Source organism: Aquila chrysaetos, chromosome 3 (genome assembly GCF_900496995.4).
Source record: "Aquila chrysaetos chrysaetos chromosome 3, bAquChr1.4, whole genome shotgun sequence".
In the NCBI taxonomy this organism is placed as follows: domain Eukaryota; kingdom Metazoa; phylum Chordata; class Aves; order Accipitriformes; family Accipitridae; genus Aquila; species Aquila chrysaetos.
In genome coordinates, this window is record NC_044006.1 from 56,082,901 (window position 1) to 56,104,292 (window position 21,392).

Below are 21,392 nucleotides of genomic sequence, written 5' to 3' on the forward strand. Positions count from 1 at the left end.
AAGCCTAAAACGAGAAACACAGTTAGAATATTCACAAATTTTCAGAGATGCTTTTCTTATATAAAAAAATCTGTCTCTGACCTATCTTGCTACGTACATTTTTCTATTATTCCTTAACTAATAACTGCTACATCAGTAGTCCTAGAAAACAAGTTATTTTGTTTATCCACTGGTAAGTTTAGTAAAGGTCCTTACTTTCTTACACCACCTTTGCCTTAGTTCCAAAAGTAGAAACAGGTGGGTTTTTTTAAAAATTGCAAGGTATCAATTAGTTGTTCCAGTGCTCAGAGCTGGTGCCCAAAGAGCCCCAGGATGTTCAGGCTTCCAACAGGCACCACAGACCTGTATTTGCAAGTTTGAGCAGGATTGTGTTATGACACAGATAGAGTGCAGTGACAGTTTATACTGAAATAAGAAAAGTTTGGCGTTTACATCAAGTATATTTAGAAAAGAAATATCTTTTGTGAAATAAGTGATTCCTATGTTTGCACATGTCTGCTATAATTACCTAAGTAAACTGCTATTTCGATTAATATTAACTTGAACAAACAACTGCAGCAACTACTTTGCGTAATATAATATTCACTCACAAACTCTAGAATCATTTCAAAAGGCTAAATTTTAAAATGCCTTCCTGTGATGGAAATATTGAGACTTTTGGCAGGATTCCTTGAACTTTCCATTTAAAGCCAATCCTTTATCCACTGAAGATAATTTAGCTGTTCAAAATGAAAAAATTATGAAAGAATTACTTAGCCATTCTGACATACAGATTTAATTTACAAAACGTTTGACTGTCCTTAAAAATGAACATGGCTACTTACCCCATCAAGTTTTTTTTTTTTTTTTTTTTTTAAAGAGCTTCAACTTTCCACTTTTCAAGTATGTACCTACCTTCACAGTTTTGATAGTGTCTCCCTTTACCTGAGGAAATTATTTGATAAACTAGACAGTATTAAATAGTATACTTAAAAGCCATTGATGCCAACATTCAGTTTTAGAAAAAGAGGATGGTAATTAAAAATGCATCCTTAGAAATCACTGTTCTTCCCATATGCATAAACATGAGCAAACTCCATGTATGTGTGCACAAACGTGTGTTGGAGGCAGGGTAATGAACACAGTCAACATTAGAATCTGGGTTTTAAAAATCATGCCATTTGTTTTCACACCAAAAATGCAAACCTACAGATAAGCTAGTTATATTCTCTGGGTGGCTATTTACATTTAGCTACAACTTTGTGAATTTAGCTACTTTGTGAATATTCTGCACCATATACTACTTTTACACTGCTGACTCCGCTAAGAAAATCTTTTGTGTGGCACATATGGGTCCACCCAGATGACCATACAATGAACTTAAAACACCATCATTGATCTTACTAATTGCATCTGCCACTTCACGTGGTTCTTGCTTCTACTCCGCTTTCTTTCCAAACACCATTCCAATTGTTAAATGGTCAGAATACACAAAGTGACAGATTTAGTGCTTCCCTGGCAATTTATATAACTGACTGCAACTCTGTTTTTGCAGTGAATCATGATTTATTTGTCTCGCAATGCAGCACATAACCTTTTAAATGCTAGGGAAAAAAATGCCAGTGCTTCTTTAAAGTTTATATATGACTGCCCACCACCATTCCTCATGAAAGCATTTTTGAGAGACAAACGATAAAAACAAGCTGCAAATTCCACCCACCTACTCCCGGCCATTTCCTGCGTTCATCACTCACAAGTACTGTATTTACAGACAGGCACCCTCACGGAGAGCACCGGTGCACTCTTCTAGACCTCTCTTTTCCTCCTGGGCAAGAATATTTTTCTTAAATTAGTGATAGGTATTCTCTGCTAAACACAGAGGAGGATAATACTGATCTCCCCCAGCCCTCTTACTGGGGCCACGCTCAATCACATCAGGTGAAATTAAGAGCAGGCTGCGAGGCTTTATTTATTGGTATCTCTCTCCATTCCAAAATTGTGATCCCAATGCCTGTCTGTGGCCTTTTCTCATACCCTACTCTCCATGCCTTCTGCACTTATTTCTATTACCTTTAAAAACCAGTTTAATGTACTCCTCCACTTCTCATTCAAATACACTGTTTTATTCTGGTGTTTATATTGTGCCCATCTCCCTGGTAAATGAACATCTAATGACTCATTGGTGTCCACCAGTGCCTGAACTAAGCCAGTCAAAAGCCTTCAGCACCTTTAATTATGAAAGTGATAATGAGAGAAGAAAGATTGTTTACTTTAAGTGGAACAGCAGTACCTCCAATTAATGCAAATAGGACCTGCTCATTGAAAAGCTATTTATCCAACATGCACAGCACAAAGTATTTGCATAGTTCTCCTTACATTATAATTCAATTTTAAAAATGTAGGAGGGACAACTCAGAAAGCAGATAAAATTGTTTTCCCCTCAGACGGCGACTATGGAATTAGCAGTCCATTCATTAGGGTGTAACACTCACATACCACCTTTCATTGGCAGACTTTGAAACTGTCTCCAAAGGTGTGCTTCTCTAAATTGCCCTAGTTCGCAGAAGAGAAAACAGGGCTGCAGAGATGAAAGGACTTTTTCTAATCATTCAGCAGATTCATGCTTGCCTGTGGCCTGCTGCTACCTGATTTCAAACAAGCCCTCCAAAGCTCAGCCTGGTGCTCCATTTACTGAAATCCATTCCCTAAATGTTTGCCTAGATATTTAAAAAACAAGCAAGAACATTGCTTTGCACAGTAAATATGCTTGCAAGTTGCACAAGTTACAAATCTAGACTTCAGTGTAATGTTCTCTGGAAATACACCCCAAAATCTAGACTATTTTAAATATGTGACATAGTTCTAGTGCTACACATGGCATAGACTGCAATAAAAATTATGCCAACCGATCATGAATAAGCATCTTGGGCAAGACCATAAAATGAAACATTTGTAAATTAATACATGAAAAGAAAAGTATAATTTATAGAATAGCATATGAGTAATAAAGAACAGAGGTGACAAGGACTTAAGCTGTGTCAGTGCACCTCATCCTGACCAGGTGGGGCAAAATTACAAGTCCTTTTTCTATATTGTTCTATACTGGACACAAATGTTAACTAAAAGGAAAAGTGCTTCCCTTGGCCATCCTGAGTTTTGCAGGTCAGCACAAAATAAACATCAAGAATTTTGTTTCAAACATTTCCATTTGGTTTGGACAATAATGGTAAAACCATTTGAAGTGAATTTGCTGTTATGCTTGTAAGGCAGCAGCTTGTTTAGGACATTTAATTAGCCACAGAAGTTGGTTAGACTCAGTGCAGCATTTAACTTCCACTTTCTAGAAAAAACGAAGGCTATAATTTAGGAAGCTACATAAAAGTATATTTGCAGATACTACATGCTTCTGAACTGTTATTGCTGTTGAAAAAGACTTTATAAATAAATATGACACTGACAAAAAGCTAAAGAAGGACCTGTGTCAAGGAATAAACATCTGAAATTAACAAAACAAGAACAACTTTCATGTACCAGTGGTGAGGAAAAAAAAAAAAAGCAAAAAAACTCAGCATCATATAGTCCACTAAATTGATAAAGACAAAAAACCCACGCTGGACAAACAAATAAGAGTCAAAATAAGCATCTCCCCCCACTTCATAGAAAAAAAGCAGACACTTTCCTTTGCTGTATGAAACAAAAAGCATAGATTGCACACTACCATGCTTATGCACACAGCTGCTACATTCTCTAATGGGTTCAAGCAAGTTATTATGACAACAATTTTGCTTTGTCATGCTAACTTCGGTCACTATCTTTCTGAGTTTTGGGAACTATTATTTGGAAGGTACTAGTAAAACCAAAGAAGCTTCCTGTACTGGGTTTGTGTGGCGGGGTTTTGGTAGCGGGGGAGGGGCCGCAGGGACGGCTCCTGTGCGAAGCTGCTGGAAGCTTCCCCGGCTCCAAGTCAGACCCGCCTCTGGCCCAGGCCGAGCCCATCAGCCACGGTGGTAGCGCCTCTGGGAGAACAGATTTAGGAAGGGGAACTGGTAGTGAGTAGGGGGACTGGAATGTGAGAGGAACAGCTCTGCAGATACCGAGGTCAGTGAGGGAGGAGGGGAGGAGGTGCGCCTGAGGAGGTGGATGCCCCTGCAGCCCGTGGTGAGATGGCAGGCTGTCCCCCTGCAACTGGAGCAGGCTCCTGGCAGGACCTGTGTCCCCGTGGAGAGAGGAGCCCACGCCGGAGCAGGTTTTCTGGCAGGACTTGTGACCCCATGGGGGACCCACGCTGGAGCAGTGTGCTCCTGAAGGACTGCACACCGTGGAAAGGACCCACGCTGGAGCAGTTTGTGGAGGACTGTCTCCCATGGGAGGGACCCCACCCTGGAGCAGAGGAAGAGTGTGAGGAGTCCTGCCCCTGAGGAGGAAGGAGCGGCAGAGACAACGTGTGATGAACTGACTGCAACCCCCATTACCCGTCGCCCTGCGCTGCTTGTGGGGGGGGGGGGGGTTAGGTAAGAGAATCCGGGAGTGAAGCTGTGCCCAGGAAGAAGGGACGGGCGGAGGGAAGGTGTTTTGAGATTTGGTTTTATTTCTCATTATCCTACTGTGATTTGATTGGTAACAAATTAAACTGATTTTGTTTTTTTCCCCAAGTCAAGTCTGTTTTGCCCTTAACCATAATGGTAAGTGATCCCTCCCTGTCCTTGTGTCGACCCACGAGCCTTTTGTTATATTTTCTCCTTCCTACCCCACCGGTGGGGAGGAGTGAGTGAGTGGCCACATGGTGCTTTGTTGCTGGCTGAGCTTGAACCATGACACTTCCCTATATAACAGTCCACAATAACAAGAAACAAGGAATAAACCCTGTGTAACAAGTATTTCAACAACAGGTAATTGATGCAGCTACATTATTCCCAACAAAAATATTTTATGACAATCTTTAAAAAGATCTGAAACCTCAAATTCTGGCTTGGGGCAAACAGGCACAACTTCTATTGAAGTTAATGCCCCTCACATAAAACGGAATACTGCAATACAAATTCAGCAAAATCAATACTTAGGTTTCAAAGAAAAACTCTACCGTGTAGGTTGAAAGAAGCCACTTGTAATCATATTTAAATGGCCAGTATCACAAATTCAAAGTACATCAACCAGCTGTACCTCTTTAAGTGAAAAAGCTGTCAACTCACCAAGAAAGGTAAGCTACTGAAACAGAAAAATGAAAAATTCCTCTAATTTAGCTATATTTTACACTAGTTGATCAAACTTCCATTTTTATGGGCACAGTCACAAAAAAGCCACTAATGCCGCTGTCATTTTTGCTTAATACAATTTTGGCTGATCCAAATAGTATTCTCAAAACCCAGCCAGAGACAACAATAGCTTTGCAGACCCGGTATTCACAATATGTTATACAAAGCAAGATGCTATATACAAATTGGCCATCAGGTGTACTAATACACAAGGAAAACATAACATGTAAAAAACTAATAAAAACAAACACCCATCGTCTCCTGGCCCCTCCTGCATATCCAGTAGGAGTGAAAAAGTGAGTGTTTCTCAGAGGGAAGTAAATATTAGCAGCAATGACAACTTAAGCATAATCATTTCCTAGAGTTTAACAACTAGTTTCGTTTCAGAGGAAACAGAGTACACCATTATTGCTATTATTCAAATAAATAAATGATCATCCATACTCTTACCTAGTTCTGGGGGCAGCACAGTAAGACGATTTCCCTGGATATGAAGTTCCTTAAGCTGAGTGAGCTCACCAATTTCTTTAGGCAGTGATACCAGGTCATTGTCTCTAAGACTCAGCTGAGAGTGAATATAAAGTAGTCAGAACAATTTTCAGTTACCATAAAGCAGCCTAAAAAGAACTCTACTCCCTCTGTCCCCACCTTTCTCCTAAACACTCAATTCTTCCAATTTATTTACAAGTGTCTGCTGGTAAACAAGAAACAGTTCCAGGTGTAGTGGTCTATTCCTGCAAACATACCCTACTACTCCTCAAATTGACTAGTTTCTATTCCTACAAGCATTGCAAAAGTGAATTGATTTTCCAAGAATTTAGATAAATTACTTACTATCTGCAACTTTGTGAGCTTCCCAATATCTGGCGGCAGGATTTCAAAATCGTTGTCACTTAGATAGAGTGCACGCAGGGTGGCTGCAAATTAAATAGCAATATATAAACAGGGTGGCATATAACCCAACCATTTGAGGTCTAATCAATAAAAGGGAGTCAGGTTTGATTAATAATCCTGACTTGGTGAAAAGCCTTTGACATACCCAGGGCTCACAATAATAACAAGCGGGTCAAACTTAGATTTACTGGCTTATTGTATTGTTGGTGAGTTCAGGAAAACATCTATATTCAAAAGGACTGGCACAATTAACAATTTCTACAATAGCAGACTCTGGCAGGTTCTGGCATATAGTCTCAATGCTCAGCTGTCAGAATACAGTCATTACTCTTTATTACCCCCGATTCTTATTTATTACATCAATTTGCATTCTAAACAAACATTTAAAAAATCATCTGACTTTTTTGGACAAATACACATCTATGTTAAGCTCTATAGAAAGCACAGCCTAACACTAGGAAAGAGACCTTAAAAGAGAGCAACACAGAAGACTCAAATTGTATAATTTGTAATTTCCATGCTTAGTCTCTACAAAAATTCACAGAAAAAGAGATGACCCAGCACAACCATGTAGCTTTCTATTACTGAATGAGCATACATGACAGTTTGAAAAAAAAAAATTAAAATGGAGACTCAAAGAACTGTTGGGTGTAGTGGGAAGGAAGGTGGTCAAGTCAGCAAAACCTCTCCTCCCCACCAGAGAGGAGATCCCATTTGTCTTACGCGGTTTACTCCTCCTCCTCTTTTCATTTCATTAAATGTGACCATTTTTAATAATGCTGACTTAAAAATTTCCCTCTGCCCAGTTACAATCACGAGATCTCTCAGCAGCACTGCTTCCTCTCCCCTCGCCCATCACTTTTGTTGCTAAATGCACTGATCCTGAAGCCACTTCAGGATAGTACACTGAAAAGACCAGTAAGGTAGCAGAATCACTGAAATCCAGAAAGTGCCAGAATTCTAAGTTGCTTAGGCAACCATAATGCAGCGCTTTTGCACATATGGATTACAATACCTTTATTTTAACTCTCTGTGTATTTTTAACATGTACAAAGGTCAGCTTAGCTCTACCATTCCTGTGCCAAGCTTTGTAACCTTAGCATAATTTTTAACATACTGGACACTTCAACATCCACATGCTGTTAAAACTATTTCAGTAATGAACCATTAGGAACACAACTGTTTCCAGAGACAACACACAACAGTTGCCTTGCAAAACAGTTTACTTTCCCCTGAGGCTTGCATGCTTCCATGAAGTTTTAAGTTTCAACTGAGTATGGGACCCAAGGAAATATTACTCAGAAGAAAACTAATATACCATTACTAACCAAGTCTTCTCATGTCCAATGGTGTCAGGTGACTGTACATCAGTGATAAATATTGCTGAGCTATGTAGAAATATTCAAGAGACATTCGAAGAAAAACATAAATATCAGAAAAATTCTGTTGGAGTTTGGACTCCATCAAATAAATTTCAACTGCAGAAAGCAAAGCACCATATCATGAAGATTTGTAGAGTTTTTAGAAAAGTTTCTTACTCAGATAGAAGAAGTTTCCTGGTAGAGAATTTTCATTTAAGTTGTTGTAAGTCAAGTCAAGAACCTCTAGAGCTGGTAAAGAGCCAAATCCCCTTGGCAAGGTGTTTAACCTGTTCATGCTGTAGGTAAAGAGAAAAAAACAGAACATGACATCAGTATTTACTTCATCTAGTGGGAGTAATACAGGCAACAAGTGTTTAATTTCTAAAAAACGTAATCTACACCAAGCTTCCCTTTTGTTTTGAAAAGGGGTTGATGCTACAAGATATTGAGCAAGCCTTTTGTGATGGAGACCTTTTTTTATCTCACTCCCATAAATATGCCCAAAACTCATGCACTCGCAAGGGATCCCGTCTGTTATGTCAATCAACAGCCACACCTGAAATGGGAAGCACAAATGAGAGAGGTGCCACAGTGCTATGCTCAGCTTAAACAGTGTGCCACAGAGAAAGCTGGTCCTCGGTAGATTACTTGTCTTCTAGCTAAGCTACAAATTACCCTTTTGCACATCATCTTGACCATCTGCCATTCCACCATACCACATAGTTCTTCACCACGGTACCAAATACAAAGAGGAATACCTCAACTGCATGGTATTTATGTTCCTTGATAACTGCTGCTCAAACCCCTTCTTAAGAACAGCAAATTTTTGTCACTAGATAACTATTGATGCACATGGAGTATGAAGTAAATGTCAGTCCTCTGATTGATGAGGCTTAGCCTAAATATAGCTTGTTCAGCCAGTCTTAGAGGGTTTAGGATAGCAGTTCCCACTGGCAACAGCCAGAAGAACATGGGGAAATCTAACAGAAGGAAAAGATTTCTCTGATAACCTGGAGCAGACAAGCTACAGAAAACAGTAACTTTTCTCTGACCTCAGAGGGCTTGAACAAGGTGATCCAGATAATCACTAGAGCTGCTGCGATGACAAAGGCAGGCAAGGAGCTGGAGACTATATTAATAGAACCTTACTGTTTGTGTTTGAGCTAGAGCTCTGGCTGGTTATCATATGAACAGAAAAGAACGACGAGCTTATTATTCATATGGTCTCTACTGCATGTACACCAAACATACAGCTTGCGTGTATGGATCTTGCTTCAGTTGTCACCTGGGTTTGAAAGTGGAACAGAGAAGATAGGCATCTTTAGGAGGAGCATGCAGAGGTAGCTATTTTGAAGAACTGGATTTTATTCTTCTGTGACAACTGGAAACAATCATGACTTTTCACATGTTATCTCTAAATATATTCTGAATTTGACCCTCCTTCTGATGCAAAAATGATAAATAGTAATAGCCAAAAATGAAGTCAAGAGGAGATGTAATGTATGAAGCATGATGTAACACTAAAAACTATGAAAACTCAAGTAGAAGTATTGACAAAGTTGGGTACCCCAAAATAATAAAGACTTCTGGCTCTAATCTCTGGGCCTTCCCTCCCAAATGCAGTGTTTGTCAAACACTGTGCTATGCTATGAAATACATCTGTAGGACAGTTAAGCCCATCTTCTAAAAGTTCTTTGGACACTTAGAACACAAAAGCAGCTGCACCTCCAGACTAAGCATGATGACTACACATCCATGTGAGCAAAGGCAGGAGAAGCACATACATTTCTTTTACAGACGCTCAGATACTAACCCCACCTTTCCTCTCCCACTTTTGCATAAGTCAGCCCCACCAGAAGAACAACATGTAGAGATCAGCTCTCTGTAGCTAAACCCTAGATGAAATCCTCTTCCTCCACATCCCCCATAAGGGTCCTACCAGGGACATGCACCTAGTATTTCTGTTGTAGTAGTAGCTATTAAAATACAGAAAGGCATTCTCCACTCTTGCTACTGCAGACTTGCCACTGTTTTTAAAACTGTTCTGTATATCAAATAGGACTAAATAAGCAGCTCCTTTTTCACTAGTAAAAAGAATAACTGGCCCTGACTGCCTTTCCCTTTTGTAAGCAAGGAACAGGGAGAAAAAGAGTGTTCTCCCTATTGACAACAGGCAGAATGGTATGTATTCTTTGGCATGGAAAAAGAATCAGCTGAAAGTCCCTACCCAGCACTATTCAGCCCTGTAGAAGTTCAAACATTGAGCTTGTGCCACAGAAACTGTGCCACAGCTGCCTTCCAATTATTTTTTTTTTAAGCTTTCAGTGCAGCAGTACACGTTCCCTCTTTCCACCCCACCGCTTGACCCTTCTGCACCAAAATCCTCCCCAAAATAATCTACGCTTTTATTCAAGCTTCCCCTCCCCCCACAGAGGGCTGTTCTGATGCCCCGTGTGTACACATGCACTACAGATGACAAGAGGGTTTCTGGGCTATCCCCCAGCAAACTACTAAGGCAGAACAGTTTCCTTTTCACTGACTCCAAGGACCTCTGAAGCAGAACCCATTTTGCAGAGCTCAGGCTGGCCTGTAAATCCTGTGCCTGGAAGATTATGGTTATGGAAGAAGGAGCATTAAGAAGGAAGAGCATTCAATCTACAAGATCTTGGGCCACATGACAACGAAGGTGGCAACTGTGGTTCCAGACCTAAATGTCTGCTGGTCTTAACCCCAAGTGGACTTTTGCACTACATTTTTTCCATTAACAAAGACCAGTATTTGAACTACACTAACACTTGTCACCACTTTAATCCATGGAAAGAGCCCAACTTCTTCCTCCTTCCATACACTTCTATATGCCATTTAAAAAATATGGATTTAGCCCCGAAGATATATAGAAACCTGATAATGAATTAATATTTGCTCTGAAAAGCAATTCCAGGTTCAAACAGATATTAAGGCATGCTAGAGATCTAAAGTGACCAAATAAATACCACAGAAGACAGATCATCATGAAAACATTTATTGGCATTCCAATGGTTCAAGATGCAATTCAATTATCAGAACTTTACAAAGGTATCTAAAACAGGATACACAGAGACTAGCCAAAACCATTTGGTATTGAAAATAGTAAAAAAAACCCTCAGTTTAAGGTGTTCAGAAGTTTGAATTTATAAAATACATTCTTTCTACGAGAAGCCTATAAAGCTAAGGCTTACCCCCACCAGTGCTTTACTAAGTAGCTTAATATGCCCAGTTAGTTTTAAGAAGGTTCTGTGCTTCACATTTATTTTCTTAATTCAAGAAAGCCTTCTGCAACTGTAGCTATTATAAAGTATCAACAACTTTACTAGAATATAATATCTGAACACTCAACATGAATGCCTCTGGCTCAAATTCGTCAATACTAGCTCTTCAAATTAAATGCACACCACATTTAAAGATCTGCTGCTTCTTTTACAGGTTTAATAGAAATTGAAAATTTCTTTAATCCCAAATTTAGGACTTTGGAATTAAAGTCCTAAATTAACATGGAAAAACTAGCATTTAGGGGTTTTTTGTTTGGTTGGTTAGGTTTTTTGTTTGTTTGTTTCACAAAGCAGAACACAAAATAGAGCCTGGCTCTTATGCAACAACCACAGAATTAAGAGACAGTTGCTAGGCAAGTAAAATTCAATAATTGTGAAGTCTGACTTCAGTATTAGATGAATGTGAGTAGCTGTTGCCCTTAAATGGTTATCAGTATACCAGAGTAAGTGCTTGATCGCTTTTAAGTATCCGATTATCTAGGACACTAGCCAAACACTTTGAAGCCATAATTGTGAAGTTATCCTCACAAACACTTTCAAAAAGAAACTTAGTAGCAAAAAATAAGAAGTTTCAGCTTCAGTTGTGACAACATCTGACAGTACCTCTTTTACAGCAAATTTTTGCATTAAGATACGCACCCAAGATTCAGGTGTTTGAGCTTCTGAAGGCTGCTGATCTGTGTAGGCAGCTCCTCAATCTGGTTGTTGAAAAAGTTGAGCACTTCTATGTTTCTCAGGTCTGCGATGTTTGCTGGCACAGCTGTGGGATAGTTTTCACAGTGAGAGACTGCAATTCGAGCAAGCTACCTAGACTACAGATGCTCTACTAGCACCTGTCTTTTGCTCTGTTTGTACAGTGGCTGATGGTAGAAACAGCATCTAATAGCTACTGCAATAAAAGCAAAGTTCATATCAAAAACCCTCCTATCTAGAATCTGTTCCTATTGCTGAGAGCAGTCACTTTGTACTCTTCAGAAAATTACTACCAGTACTGTAAGATATTTTGACTAACAAAGACCATTGCATAGAGAGACAAGGACAACAAATGCTCTCATAGACTAACTGTCATGGTTTAACCCCAGCCAGCAACTAAGCACCACGCAGCCGCTCACTTACTCCCCCCCCACACACAGTGGGATGGGGGAGAAAATCGGGAAAAGAAGTAAAACTCATGGGTTGAGATAAGAAAGGTTTAATAGAACAGAAGAAACCAATAATGATAATGGTAACACTAATAAAACGACAGCAGTAATAATAAAAGGACTGGAATGTACAAATGATGTGCAGTGCAATTGCTCACCACCCACCGACCGGCACCCAGCTAGTCCCTGAGCAGCGATCGCCCTGCCCCCAGTCCCCCCAGTTCCTATACTAGATGTGACGTCCCATGGCATGGAATACCCCGTTGGCCACTTGGGTCAGCTGCCCTGGCTGTGTCCTGTGCCAACTTCTTGTGCCCCTCCAGCTTTCTCACTGGCTGGGCATGAGAAGCTGAAAAATCCTTGACTTTAGACTAAACACTACTTAGCAACAACTGTGTTGTGTTATCAACATTCTTCTCCTACTGAACTCAAAACATAGCACTGTACCAGCTACTAGGAAGACAATTAACTCCATCCCAGCTGAAACCAGGACACTAACAAAGATAAGCGGGCCATCATCTGAGTTCATGTAGCACACACAGGTCTCAAGAGAGCAGAGCCTAAGAGACTTGGATCATTTCATTATTTGAGTTGAAAAAATACAAGTAGTTACAGCAAGACAACAGTTTTATTAAGGGTCTTTAACAGCAAACATTAAATAAAAATCCATTTTTAGCGATGGCCCATTCTGCTTACTGCTTAAATAATCTAGTATCCAAGTTCTTGTCCATTTAAGATACAGCAAAATTTACAAAAGTAAGTTCACCCCTAAAAGATGAACTGTTCAGCCAAGCTGTTCCATAAGTGAATAACTAACTCATCAATACACATACATGGCTACATTGGATTACCAACAAATCAATATCTGGTTATTATCCAGAAACATGAAGAATAAGGCAGAAACAAAATATGAATATGCCTGTGCAGATGAGGTTAAAAAGCTATTCAGATTTGCATCTTTTCCTCCTTAAACCTAGTGAGATTTAAGCAGACAGATGAGGTTAACAAAAAAGAAGGTTGGCAAACCACCTGCACTGAAGCTTGCACCTGTGTTCAATATTCACCTTGGTTCAGTCTCAACTTTGACTGCATCAGGAACCCAGAGAGTGCACATCTAACTAATTAGAAGTTTTTATGAGGCCATGATTTTCTTTTATTTGTTGGCATGAGGCAATCTCAGTCTTAAAATGGAGTCAATAATGTTTACAAAGCAGAACATTATAGTATGTCACATTTACTAGATTATAATCTTAATTACATTGTGAACAATAACAGGATCCCTAACAAACACTCTAATTACACTACATAAATATTACTGTTGAGGGTCATATTCATTGCAGGAGATTTTTAGCAGACTTTTTATAAAGTCACTAAGGCAAATCTGAACATTTAATAGCCCTCCCTTTGTGGTATTTTCCAACTGGTCCACGCATATTTGTCACTCAATGATGGCAAGAATTATGTGCCTTCAGAAAGTAGAGTAGTGAACTACTACTGTTGTTTGAAATTATTCCCAAACAGAAGTTGACTGAGGATTTTAATTGACATAATTCAGCTGTTTCCAGCCTCAATATTTCACCACAACAGTAATTACCAGTATTAAAATGTTTTCCTTTCAGAAATTAGACTTTATAATTTGACTTTGATGAGATGCACTGGACTGGCAAACAATGTTTCTGCTCTTCTCAAATAGGTACTATGTTTATGCAAGAACGGGAATCAGAAGCATTAGCAAATACAGGTTTTAGTTTAGTCAATGCCTACTAAACAATGCTGAGACCAAATGCAATTCTCCTGAAGTTATACTATTGATGCAATTAGTAAAAACGCAGTCTGAAGGTTTTGGCCTTTTGGACAGTCTAAGAGATTACACTCTCCTAGAAAAAAACAGTGCAACTTAACATTGCAAGTTATGCTAAATGTAATGCAGAGCTCTGTTGTGGGAACATTAAAACAAGAGCATGACATTCACGAGGTCAAATTTACCAAACCTATAGTCAGCTTGGCTGCCTACGTGTCAATTCTGTATTTCAATTATTCAGGCTGAAAACCATCACAAGATGATCAAGAAATTAAGAAGCTATTATCCAAGACACTGAAAGTTCTCAAAGCAAACTAAAAAAAGTACATCTTACACCAAGGACAATACTATCACTACAAACACAGGAGGCCCTCAGAACTTTTTTGATCTTTCTGTGAAGCTGGACTACAGAAACTGTCAGACTACAGAGACAATTTGTTAGTGCTACCCTCATGCGAGGAAAGCCAGCAACACCTGATGTGCATTTCAGTTGAATCAGTGTTGGTTAATGGGCACCTTATATTCAGTCAGTCCTATTCACAGTGGATTTAGTTACCTAATGACCACTTGCATCATGGAGTAGCAGCAAAGCTGTTCCGCACCTGTGAACAGACCACAAGATGGGGACAAGCACCCTCCAAGCAGTCTGACAGAGTCCAAACAGTAAATGACATCAAAGCAAAAAGCTGGACCCAGTCACTGAGCTACCTTGAACTAGCAACACTGATTTAGTCAAATACCTGTCTAAACCAGCTTATTTCCCCCCCCCCCCCCTTAAGAATAAATGGATTCTTAAGCTTGTATCTCACTTCTGACTTAAGCTAGGAGACTGTGGGGAGAGGAAGAATCATTTCAAGCAAGAACATGAACAGTTATCTTAATTTTAAAAAAACAAAACAAACCAAAAAACCCCCACCCAAACCACAAAATCCAAAAAAACCCATGAAACCACCCAGAAAAAGATGACACCTAGACACCAAGACAGGAAGAAAACGCCTTCCAGAGATTTGTTCATGAAGATTACGCTTGCGCTGAAGATCACAGCATCAAAGAGAACCCTAGTTTCGATGGGTTACTACACAGTTAAGAGTCTCAGATTCTACCTACTCATCCCACTTGCAAACACAGGGCAAAAACTCAACTTCCATTGGCTAGTTTATGAGAGGTTTTTAATTTGATTTTCTTTTGTCAGGGCACAGGTGTGAGTAAGTGTCCCTAGTGAACAATAGGAGCTGTGTCCTTGCACACTGTCTGCTAAGTTTCTGATATCTGTATAATTCCCACATACTGTATTCCGTGTTGTGAATCACACTTAGGATACTTTATATCATTATTTTCTTCAAGCCATACTAATAGCTGCATGGGCAAGCAGGCTGAGATGAGAAAAATGCTAAAAATTTAGCAAAGGATTTGAATGAAATACTTTGTGTCTCACCCTGTTAAATCAAAATAAAAAGCCCTAATCCACAACTGTATTTTTTGGTTTGGATGGAGGGGCTGGAGGCATTCCATGAGAAGAAAAAACAGAAGAGTAGGTCAAGACCAGGCTTGTGGTAGAGGAGAGAGGACTTTTTCCTGTAACAGCTTATTTTCTGGTCCAACAATTCAGATTAATTTGTAGTATGAATGAATGCTCTCTTGGATTTAAAGAAAAACAGAAGACTGAAATTAACTCCTGTACTGGTCTTGTAGCTAAACTGCACAGGTTCAGTACCTTCAGGTCTAAAGATGAGCAGTGGTCAAGCAAGGCTGACTAGGCATATTATGTTCTCTGTTCTGAACTTTACACAACTAAGTGCATCCTGACTACCATCCCACTGTTATGTTGCAAAATTCTTCCCATATATATAGCAGACTGCCAAATACCAAGAAATTCATGTTCTGGCAATACTGAATTCCACTCGAGTCACCTTCTCATGATGAGCTGTGAGAGTGAACTGTCAGCATCCTGGTTCCATTCACCCACATATTTACAGTACAATCCACAGTGTCTTAACAACTCTTCTAAGACCATCTGCTGCCCAGTGTCATTAACAACTAAACTCCCCCTCAGCAAATGCTAGTAAAATTTGGCAGCCCAATGCCTTTGCATTCTTCTGTGAAGCTTCAGTCACATCATGAAACCCCATTCATATTAAGTCTCACTTCAAAGACCAGGAATGGCTTCCTTCCCTGCCTTGTTCAATACTGGAAATTGCATACAGTGATTCACTATGACAGCTATAGACTTCACCTTGATTTCAAGAGCTTGGCTGAGTGAAAGAGACGGTCTACAGGCTCCACACCAAGGAATAAGAGGACTTTGTTCGCGCTCCTGGAAATAAGGATTGGCAACTTGTTATGCTTCAGAACATTTAAAAAAACCAAAATGCTCTTTTTTGCCCTGAAGTTAGTGGCAATTCTTTAGGCACTAAAATATATTCTCAGCAGAGCAGCCTTTCACTCAAGGCAAGTTATTACATTTTATTCCTACATAAGCAGGAGCTGTTTAAAAGTTATGATAAGATTTCCAAAACATACATAAGAAGGATTAAATGCTACTATTCAATGCCTATGTAAACCCACACCTAAGTGTCCTGGATGTGGACCTTCGTTCTCTCTCCACACCAAGAACCAGAAGCCAACACCAGACATCTATCTTTACTACAGGTCTGGTGTTGCCCTCTGTTGGAGAACAGATACTGGGTTAGATGGACCTTTTATCCAAGGCAGCTATCATGCAGAGCAACATGCTAAGAACATTTAAGTCAGTTAAAACAGCTTGGAGTTAAGTGTCTCGCATGTAACCCCTTCTCATAAAGCAGGAAGTCAAGCGGTTCTCATACCACCACCTAGAACTGACTTCTAGATCCAGCTCCTTTTGTACACCCAACCTCTGACAAAGGAGGAAGAACACAGAAAATGGGAGAGGAGGAAAGGAAGTGCATTTTTTTCCCTCCAGTTCCACTCTGCCACTCTTTAGTCATTCATCTAAGTTTCAATACAATTCCTCCTGTGGTGGCAGTGCCCTTCATACAGCTGAAAATGCACAGGCTTCAGAAAGTCTCCATTTCAGCAAATGATCTCCAGGACTATTTCTCTTAAAAGCTTCTGTGAAGCACTGGAAAACAACAGGAATCCTCACAACTTCAAAAGTAAACAAACTCAGATGTTTGCAAGACTAAGTCTCCATTTGCTTTTCATCTAAAAGATGAAATCTAGGTTGTTGGTTTTTTTTTAATTTAGTACAGACTAACATTAAATCAAACATTTCTGAAGACACTCTTAATAAGAGAGACCCATATCAAAATTTCCTTTACAATTCAAAACTAAAATATAAAACATTTTAGACAAGGAAGCTCAGATGAAAAATGTGACAAGTCAGTAAACTACCCAACTGGACAAGTGAAATGATTTTAGTAAAAATGTAAGTCTCCACGAGAGGAACACATGGTATGTAAACTGAGTTAAACATTTCAGTTCATTTATACCTTAACACTGAATGTTCAAAATAAACCTTGTCCCACTGCTGCTTGGAAAATCATATCTGTAATACCTACCTATTCATAAAACTGTGCACAAGCAAGCTTATGATCTCCTCAATAAATATGATTCAAAGGCTACAGAAAACCGCCCATTGAGTTCAATGGGTTTTGAATCAGACATCAAGTGAAATAAGAATTTTAATTATTTAAAATATGATCAGTTTCTTTGGCATTCACATCTTTAGAAACTTTAAGCTGCAGAATCCCTGTTTTTTCAGTATGTTTCTTTAGCTAATGAAGTAATTTCACAGTACCTAGGAACATGACGTTCAGTAGTACTCCAAACCTTTACAGGTTCTAAGGGAATATTTATCCAGAAGAGCTATTAAAATAGCACTACTTGTCAGAGAAGAGATTTATAAGACTATGCCAGTTTCTCATTAAACTCTTCCATTTAAAAGCTGGTCAAGAGTCATATGTACACAGTAAGGAGAACTCAGTACAGACCTTTCAGAGTGCTATCAGTCCATTGTAGATCCCAGGTAAGGTTTTCTTGCAAAGAGCAAGAAACTACTAAAGCCTACAGTAAAAATCTGTGGCTACACAATATAATAAACCCAGTTCTGCAGACTGTTGCTAATCCAGTTAGAGTCAACAGGAACTTTTAATGAGTAAGGATCCCTTAGAGTAAAGGTCATAAAGACATGAAATGTTACTCACATTTCATGGGGGAGGAAGAATTTAGAATACTAAATATATAATGCATTCTGTGCATCCAATATAACTGTACTCGTAGAGCTGGAGTCATGTTTAGATTAATTTGACAAGGGTTCTGTTATACTGAGAGAAGCAATCAGCTTCACCAAAATGAAAGAGGAATTAGCAGAGGGAGAACACAACAGTTTTCGTTTTAAATATTCATAGGCATGCTGATATCATACTTGGCAGTTAACTGGAGAGAATCCTGATCCCAAGTGAAGCATACAGTACTTAATTTACACACTATGTAGTTCAAGTTTCCCCTTTTGCCCACCCTCCAACCTCTTCCAAGATGGATACTAACCTTTCTCACACTGAAAACATTAAAAACAAACTTGTCTCCTTAATCTTCAGCTCTTTCCAGAAACCAGCAGAGTTCTTGTTTACAATTATCCACAGAAGCACTGCAGTTATGAAAATTTTCTTATGAACATGTTTAAATTATATTATAGCTCACCGATGTGCTACTGGGATAACAAAGCAATTTATCAATAAACAGTTTTAATTTAGAAGCCACAGTCTAAGGAGAAGTGCTGTGAGCACAAGAAAGGCTGAGAAGATACTGGGAATCAAGCGACATCTAGTGAAGACAAAGGACAAATCTGTTCTCCTCTGAGAAGAAAGCTTAAGATGCACTTCAGAGTTTGGCGAGATACTAGAAACCAGGGGCTAAGGTTAGGAAGGGATTACTAGATTGAAAATAAATCACCTAACAGCAAAGAACTGAAACCACACCAAAATAGCTCACAAAAATCTGATGTTTGTTGGCTTTTTTACAGCAGTAAGGAACAGTACTGTGAGGGTGGGTATAAAAATGCAGATATGAACATGGCCCTTCATTTCTACAAATAATTTTGAAGAAAACAGAGTATTAGCCAAGCTTTTTGAATTAGTGTGACATGCAAGTACTGTAGTGGACCACAGCATCTTCAGCTTCAAGAATTGTTTTGTGAGGAGTGCACAGTTCATCCAAGATGCTTTGCTATCTTACTCTTACGTCAGGAGAAAAAAACCCCATGCGGTACACCAGGCAACAGTTGAAGAACGCAGGCTACATCCCCTTGTTACAGGTCAGATCATCTGTATGCGTCGATATTTTAACAGCAGGGAATGGTTAAGAAAAATAACTTCTGCAGTACTACAGAACTTTAGCTGATAGTGTTAAATTGAGATTTATTATTAGGCTTCCACCAAATGCAATTGCAAATGGTCTTCACTACATCTCAGTGAGTCTCCTCCAGGTGTTTAAGTTGTTTCAGAGTTTCACACTACTGCACAGTAGCTGGCTTTAGTTAAATCAAAGCAGCTGAAGTTCAGCATGCTCACCTTCCCCTCCCTCAATATTCTCCTTACTTCAGTCTATTTCACATGCTTTCTGCAGTTCACAAGAGGGACTAACCAAAGATGCCCTGAACATCAGGTCTTGAACAGATACTATAGGTTACCCCTCACAGGTCAAGGTCACTTCAGTCTCTTACTCAGAATACCGACATGCTCGTGTGCTTTTAGCAGTGCTTGTTTACAAAATCCTGCTTTCACTGTATCTAAAACAAATAGTCCATAATTTCATTTTGTTTTATTGGACAGTATTAGTAGTTTACACTTTTTATATCACTGAAATGTTTTTAAGAACTCCCATAGGACTATTTTTCACTGCTACTTGGATCAACTGACTCTACCCCCCATTCAGCATCACAGACTGCCATGCTGACACCGTTTATCAGAGACACCAGCCCATCCTCTAAACACACACAGGAAGAGGCTGCAGTAAAAGAGCTCACCACTGCTCAAAAGCAAAGTCAGCACATGTGTTTACACATGATGTTCTTGTTCCAGCCCTCAGAGCTGGGAATGAATTAAACTCCCTCCTAATTTGGGCTCCCTATACCCAGTACTTAAAGCAACTTCTTTGAGTCCATAAGGTAGAGCTCCCTCTGCACTTCTATGTTAGCTAATCCCAGGCTTCAGCTGACTGTATGTTTCATTTTTGAGCTACAGCAGATATTCCTCCTAGACAAAAGAAACCATGTTACCACAAATTGCCCATCCTCAGATAAAGATCAGGAAATTATTTCACCCTAAGTGTTATTTCACTCTACAATATTTTTGACACAGGGGAAAAAAAAAATGGAAAGAGTAAGAGGCCAGATGGGTGAGTGGTCTGAAGGGAAATGCTGTGTCATTATCCACTTCAAACAACACACACCTGATTGATTACTAGAAGAACAAAAAGAATACATAGAAAATAGAGTACAAAACCAAGTATATAAAACTAAATCTAGTTTCCCCTCAGTCTAGACCAAATCTACCTTTCACCTCTGTCCTTCAATATTAGCAACAAAAAAATTCCACTCAGCTTGTTAGACAGTAAATTCTTTAAGATGATAGAAAATTAGCTCTTTAATGAAGTGAGTTCACTTGTGCAACATTCACTAGCTTTGAAAATGCCAACTTGAAAATAGTCTATACCTGGCAACAGGATTTCCAACAATTTTACATTACAACCTGTACATACACATGGAGAAAGATCATTTATATGGGGCTTCCACAAAAAAAATTACAGCTATTTTAAGCCATTGGGAGATACGTGAAGACACAAGAAATTTGTACTAAAACATGTCAGAAAACATTGAGACTACAAAAGGAGTTAATATGTTTGCAGATGCCTTTTAATAAGACAACAACAGCTGCTGAAGAACTATGTTAAAGACAAGTGATTTGTGTCTAGTGCCATATTTAGTGTGTACGCTTACTTATTATGCAAAACTAACTTTGTTGCCATACAGCACAAACTTTGACAATTTCATTGACACATAAATTGGGATAGTTTCAGCATGCACTCTTTATACCATTACAGCACTAAACTCTCTCATAAATTATTCTGCTTCATTCTCCCAAAGTTTCTTAAGACCAAAATTTATATTATTTAAAGCTAAAATACTCTACCATCTGTAGTTTCTCAGAACCAAAGGTTTGGGGTTTTTTTCAGGGAGAAAAAAAAGCTAACAAGGTATTTAATCTAAATATTTGTGCAGAACTCAGATGTCACAAATTTAGTAAGGCATTATGTATAGGGATCTCCTTCTCCCTCCTTCTCACATCCCCCTGTGCACTGCATTCATAAAGATATTTCCCTTTAGAGATCCCTGCACCAGAAATAGGAAGCAAAAACAAATCAAAATATATAATGAAAATTAAGGGCTTATAGTTAATTTAAAGCACCACTCTTAAGCACAGTTGAGAGGCCACTGTCAAGCAGAAATCTTGTGCTTTGGACACAACCCTAGTTTCGCTAAGCAGATAGCTTACCTGCACCATTGTGGGGTATATCATGTCAGTACAACAGTGTGGAATGACTTACCAGAAGGAAGCAGAGGCAGAAGCAAAGTAGAGGAGAATACAAGAAGCAACAAAGAGTAAAGAGTATATGGG

General features: G+C 39.1%; 1 protein-coding gene across 6 annotated transcripts in view; it reads right to left on the reverse strand.

The window, feature by feature from the left end:
• RSU1 (Ras suppressor protein 1) overlaps nucleotides 1-21,392 on the reverse strand; it is a 118,986-nt gene that overhangs the window by 75,906 nt on the left and 21,688 nt on the right. For 5 of the 6 annotated variants that reach the window (XR_005932045.1, XM_030010057.2, XM_030010058.2 and 2 more), the window contains exons 4-7: nucleotides 11,434-11,554; nucleotides 7,664-7,782; nucleotides 6,066-6,148; nucleotides 5,682-5,796 (exon numbers count right to left, since the gene is read on the reverse strand). Coding sequence is in view for 5 of the 6 variants with exons in the window: in XM_030010057.2 (XP_029865917.1) it covers nucleotides 5,682-5,796; nucleotides 6,066-6,148; nucleotides 7,664-7,782; nucleotides 11,434-11,554 (438 nt within the window). In the remaining variant the exon portion in view is untranslated. The remainder of the gene's footprint in view (nucleotides 1-5,681; nucleotides 5,797-6,065; nucleotides 6,149-7,663; nucleotides 7,783-11,433; nucleotides 11,555-21,392) is intronic. The other variant, XM_030010059.2, reaches the window with a different exon arrangement.